This window comes from Juglans microcarpa x Juglans regia, chromosome 2D (genome assembly GCF_004785595.1).
Source record: "Juglans microcarpa x Juglans regia isolate MS1-56 chromosome 2D, Jm3101_v1.0, whole genome shotgun sequence".
Taxonomy (NCBI): domain Eukaryota; kingdom Viridiplantae; phylum Streptophyta; class Magnoliopsida; order Fagales; family Juglandaceae; genus Juglans; species Juglans microcarpa x Juglans regia.
In genome coordinates this window covers 39,478,792-39,484,382 of record NC_054596.1, presented here as the reverse complement: position 1 = coordinate 39,484,382, position 5,591 = coordinate 39,478,792, and the positions used below count along the sequence as shown (strand labels likewise).

The 5,591-nt window shown below is 38.0% G+C and overlaps 1 protein-coding gene across 2 annotated transcripts; it reads right to left on the bottom strand.

Annotated features, from left to right (window-relative positions):
* LOC121249864 lies at window positions 1–3,800 on the bottom strand. Of its 2 annotated transcripts, none has more exons than XR_005937657.1 (5): window positions 3,199–3,800; window positions 2,594–2,744; window positions 1,119–1,345; window positions 567–861; window positions 1–420 (listed from the first exon to the last, which is right to left on the bottom strand). XR_005937657.1 is itself a non-coding variant. In XM_041148690.1 (5 exons), exons 1-5 carry the CDS (start codon window positions 3,421–3,423, stop codon window positions 334–336), a joined length of 864 nt encoding a protein of 287 aa, XP_041004624.1. In that variant the 5' UTR covers window positions 3,424–3,797; the 3' UTR covers window positions 1–333. The 2 variants fall into 2 exon arrangements, 1 of the variants encoding a protein (XP_041004624.1); XM_041148690.1 differs by having other exon boundaries at window positions 688–861; window positions 3,199–3,797.
* Between the last annotated feature and the right edge of the window lie 1,791 nt (window positions 3,801–5,591).

Here is a 5,591-nt window from a genome sequence, read left to right as displayed (position 1 = left end):
TGAGCACCATAAATCTCTTTATTAATGAAATTAAAACGTCTCGACATACACATACAAGCACCTACGTGTATTAAATTCTTATAAAATTGAGGGCACAAATGGAAAAGATAAGTAAGCCTTAACAACGTATTCAAATGAAACTAAATGCTGTCTTTCACCACTGCCCCTTCCATTTGGATATAAAATAGGAAGCCCCAGCACGCCAAAAGCCCCAATTAGCACAGCAGACCACCATTTCAAGTGCCTAGAGATAAGTCGTAATACCTTCTTAGCAGTGCTTGAAAGCACACTCACTAACCATCCCCAAGGCCAAATTAATGTATCCAAGGTTCACTAAAAGACATCGGGGTGGAAACGTCCTGGGATGGAGTTGCTTTGCCGAGACTGCTTCAGGTGCATTGTCAATGCATAGTTGTTCACCTGGCAGCGCAACATAAAACCACACAAAAACCATCAGAATCAAGACATTTCGAGATCATAAACAGCAAATAAATTAATCATGCAATGATTGTAAAGAAGAAAGGATCAATCAAAATGACTAATGCAGAAAGACTACAATGCCAGACTTTGATAGAAATTTCCATTCCAAACAGCATAGTCCACTGCTGACACCAAAAACATGCTGAAATTTAGTTTATTCATTGGATCAAATATAGACTTTAGATTTGATGGATTTGTGTGCTAAACCTCTAGTGTTCTCAATTGCTCCTGGTATTGTGACACCAGTTGCTTCAGATGTAGCAACTCCTGGCTCCTTTCTTCATTCTCTTTCTGACGATCATGTTGAATAGACACTGCTCGCTTGAGAATTGTATTTGCCTGAATAAGTGATTCCACTTGTTCCTTCAGCATCATATTTTCCTACAAAAGGGCAACCCATAAGTACAACCAATCCTGCGAAAGAAGACAGCCATGATTAGATTTAAGTTCTCAACCCTATTCCCACCCCAAACTACCCTGGTACATCTTCCACCTGTGCTTCTCTCCCTCTTTCTCTCACCCATCAAAGAGGAAAAACACGGAAATAACAGTAATGGGAATTATGATACATTCTGCATCATTGTAGTAGTCTCCACAACCATAATAACAGTAGCAGAAACAATGGCATGATAAACAACCTGGTGAATGGTTTGGGCTGCCTCTGCACTTGCACTTGAACGTGCACGGATGGATCTCTCCAAAACCTCAAGCACTCTAGAAGTACGAGCTCTAGCATCATCTACATTGGAAGAACTCATCATTTCTCTAACGAACAGCTCCACCCAGTCAGCACCATCCATGGGAGGGTCCTGTGGAGCTGATAGCTCCTCACTAGCCCCAACTTCCCCATTGGCAATCTCTGCACCTGAAACAAAATATGGCACTCAGCCCACTAAGAATTGGCACTGCATACTGGACTAGTTATATAAACTTAGAAAAACAAGGGTAATTTCCAAATGAAGGATGACCAAATTTGCTTAAGTCGAACTTTTTTTCTTAGATGGTAAGTATCCTCAAGTAATTCACTTTTAACTTTATAATCTTCTGCACAATTTGAAACTTTTTCTTTTTCCGATCTCCTTGCCTATAAATTCTGGCACTTCATGTAAACATCATCCATTTTTGCAGAGCTTTATTTCTGCTGACTTTTGTTCAAAGCATGAAACAGATGTCAACTGCCAAGAATGATATGTGAGGTTATCCTCTTTAAGCAATCAATTTTGGTGGGTTTATTCTTTTTGTCATAACTGCTGGACGTTGAATCCCTTGGGTATGAAGGCCAACTTGGGGCCAGAATCTGCTTGTAAGCAACAAGTGAGTATTGCTCGATTCATTAACATGTAAGAGACCACCCTTTACCCCGTTCTTGGAACCAATTTGGATCTTTATTGGTAATAAATACCTAAAATGATAGTTTTCTACATGCTAATGGAACAAATTATAGAGTTTAATAAAATAGCTTCACAGCTTGTTGAGATGAAAAGATAGTCCCTATTATCAGTGCAGCCTAATAAGTCCCACCATTACCGATGCATGCCCCCACATTCTTTCTCAGCACAATCATTTTCACCACAATCTCTCAATTAACCACTGTTTGCTATCAATCAATAAAGAACCCATATTCTTTTTGTCTGAAAATCATTCAACCAATGTTTCGAGGTCCAAGGCTATGGTACATCACAACTATGTTTTTTTTATGACGGGGGAGCCGCCCCACTGCAGAGCCCTTAGGATTCACCCATGGACCCTAAACCCCAGGGAGACTGGCACAGCAACCCACCACCATGCCCTCCCACTTAAATCACAGTTTGATCCCAAGGAGAATCGAACTTGTGACATGGAGCTCATGCACACATGTTCGCCCTTACCGCTTGGGCTACCCACTGGTGGGTGCATCACAACTATGTTATTAACTGTAATTAACCCGTCCAATGCCTAAAATCCAGCTGGACCATAGGTAAAAATAATTGAAGCAAGATTCTCATCAATCTACCGAGGGAGACAAGTTCTTCACAAAGACCAAAGAATACCACCAGTAGAGCCAATGTGATTTAGAGACAGCCAGAATCATTGAGTTTCCAAAAATAGACTCGAAACATTTTCATAGACGTACCTCGTGATTGAACATTGGCTTCCGGTGTAACATCAAATTTGGCTGAAGCAGAGTCTAGGTTATTATCAGTATATCCTATATGAAGCTCATTCAAACTTCTGATGGCTGAATCCAAATTATCACCGCATTCTCCAAGTGCTTTCTCGAGCACCTACAACAATGATAGGTCTCCCAAACGGTTAGTAACTATTAATGCTACATGAAGCAGATGTGATCTATATCCTAAATTTCAAATCTTTTTTATTGAAAAGAAAATTCTACGTCCTCCAATTTCATATCTTGTATTGATATATATATATATATATATATATATATTTATATATAAAGGACGAAACAAGTAGGACTATCTCAGCATGGGGCTTCTGATTTATTGACATACTCAAAAAAATTGAGCTGGCTTTGCTTTTCATTTCCTATTATATCATCGTCTCTAGGTAAGATTCTTGCCAACCAAAAAAGAAAAGAAGGAAATGATAAGAAATTTTTATCTACCCAAATCAAGAATCAAAATTAAGGATCACAAATCATATATCTATCTAAGATCTTAGAAATCAAAATTAGATAAGAAACAAAACTCTTAAACATTTAAGAATAAAAAAGCAAACCTTATTGTCCATGTAAGGAAAAATGGCCTTGAGATGTTCGATCAAGTGCGGCGGGGAGTGATTGGAGGAGGCGGAAGGAAAGGAAGAGTTGTTTTGCCTGGGCGGGGAGAAGCGAACGGGCGAGGAAGAGGAGCAGCGGATTCTCTTGGAGACGGGTGGGTTAGCTGTCAGGCTCAAACTGTCTTCGAAAATGGAGGATCTCTTCCCGCACACTATGGCAGACATGTTTCGGCGCTCGTCCGCTCTATGTTTCTATCGCCACAACCGCCCACCTCCTCCTCCTCCACCTCCACCTCCTCTACTCTCTCTTCTCTTCCTCACACACCTTCTCTCTCATTCACTGTTTTGATGGCTTCCGAGGAGAAAAAACAATCATATATGAAATCAATACACAGTTTCAGGAAGAGAGAGATATTTCGATGGAATAAATCAGGGTTCTTCGGCTTCCGAGGAGAGGGGGGGATGGGTAGGATTTGATAGACTCCTTCATTCAGGATCATGGGCATGGCTACACCACCATACAGCACAGTTGGAGGAGCGGTGATTGGGTGACGATGACGCCGGGCGAAGGACCAATGAGAAGGAGACATGCAAGCGGGAGTTTGTGACACATATCGCGAGGGAGGTTTTAGGAGACGTGGATGGATAAAATTTGGGTTTGGTCAACTCAACTGGGGATGTGGCGTTTTGAGCGACGTCGTGTTTGTATTGTATTGGTCGTTGAAAGAAGTGGAGGCAAAAGCCTGATGAGACCATTGGAGCTCTTCAATTATCGTAAATAAAATAAAAGGAAAAACACTAATTATTAGGATGGGTGGAGGAGATGATTTGTTTGTTTACCGATAACATCATAAAATATTATTTTTTTATTATTTTTTAAAAATTTGAAAATATTAAATTAATTTTTATATTTTGTGAAAGAGTTTAAAAAAATTATAATAATTAGATGAGATGAGATAAAATAATTTGTATAAAAATATTTAACTTACTGAAAAATAATTATATAATATCATATAATATTTATTTATAATAAAATAAATTTATAAATTAACGTATTAAATTAAATTTTATTTATTTATTTATTTTTTATAAAATTAATACTTTCGTTTTAAATTGTTTGAGATTTGTGAATCATATATGGATATTTCAAAAGTAGATAATAATTATAATAAAAAAATAACAACTCAACGTATCTAAGGCTAAGGGAAAACCTAACTCCACCAACTTATGAAGGAAAGTCAAATGAACTTTAATTAGGTGTGATTTGTGTTGTCTATATGGCCCAATTAACATAAAGGTCCAAAGTATTTGTTTATTAAAAAAAGAAAGGAAAATAGAGTTGAAGTGGCAGGTGGAACAACCACCTTGCATGTTAGATAGATTGGGGTTGAAATCTTATTTACAAAATAAAGCGAACAAATCACCTTTCATCGATATGGAGTAGTCTGATAAATTACCCAATGCGTGCAAGATGGGAGACTGTATGTACCCTATAAATTTGTCCACCTAACATATCCTTATCAGAAATTATTAATTAAAAATCCAGTATCTCTATTGTCTTCTCCCTAAATGTAGTGTTGTAATGATACAATTCCCCTAGGGGGGCTTTGGCTCCTCATTTCCTCTTTCCTTTCATTATTTTTTGACCTTGTCTACTAACTTTTGTTCGATCTTTTTTCTTTAATTTTTCAAAATTAGCATAGAGGTGGGCTGATCTATTGATTTCCGCCCACCTTTGATCGTCACTCGCAGTTCCACAAGACTCCCTAACTGTCGATCTGTTGGCTTTTGAAAAAATTGCATCCATTCGAATAAAGCGTGAGATCCACACGCGGGCCATGTAACAATGCATGTTTTGCCACTACGTGAAGCAAAAGTGGGATCAACGGCCTCGGATCTTATAGATCCAACAAATGTCTTCTCACCAACAGTGATGCGTGATTCCTGCACACCTTCACAGCCACTAACGGCTGTTCATCAACTTATTAGACCATTTACCAGATGTTATGTTCTTATTTTACCACTTATCTTAATCAAAGATCGTGAGGAAAAGGAAGTGGGTGTTTCTTTCAATCAAACTAGACCAACAAAGTGCAACACAATACAATCTACTACGAGCCATTGGCTTTAGATCCCCTTTTTTTTTTCTTTTCTCGTTCTGTATTAATTGGTTTGAAGATGATTGTTGGGACCTCTCGCCCTTTAGACTCCTGTATTTTGTAACTGTTTAATATATATATATATATATATGAAGTTTGATTAGAAAAAAACATCTAAAATGTTGGGGTATTTTCTAATTATGGACGCTTACAGTACTATAGTTGGATGGCGCTCATCCGCATTCATGGCTTGCGAATATAAAAAAAACGTAAAAATAAAATAATAAAGCTTTA

What these genes read in the sequence shown, in the direction of transcription:
- LOC121249864 (XM_041148690.1), bottom strand. Translation starts at nt 3,423, where the DNA reads ATGTCTGCCATAGTGTGCGGGAAGAGATCCTCCATTTTCGAAGACAGT. An exon ending in TTCCTTACATGGACAATAAG is followed by an intron (nt 2,745 to 3,198) that starts GTTTGCTTTTTT and finishes TCATTGTTGTAG; the next exon opens with GTGCTCGAGAAAGCACTTGG. An exon ending in AGCCAATGTTCAATCACGAG is followed by an intron (nt 1,346 to 2,593) that starts GTACGTCTATGA and finishes ATTTTGTTTCAG; the next exon opens with GTGCAGAGATTGCCAATGGG.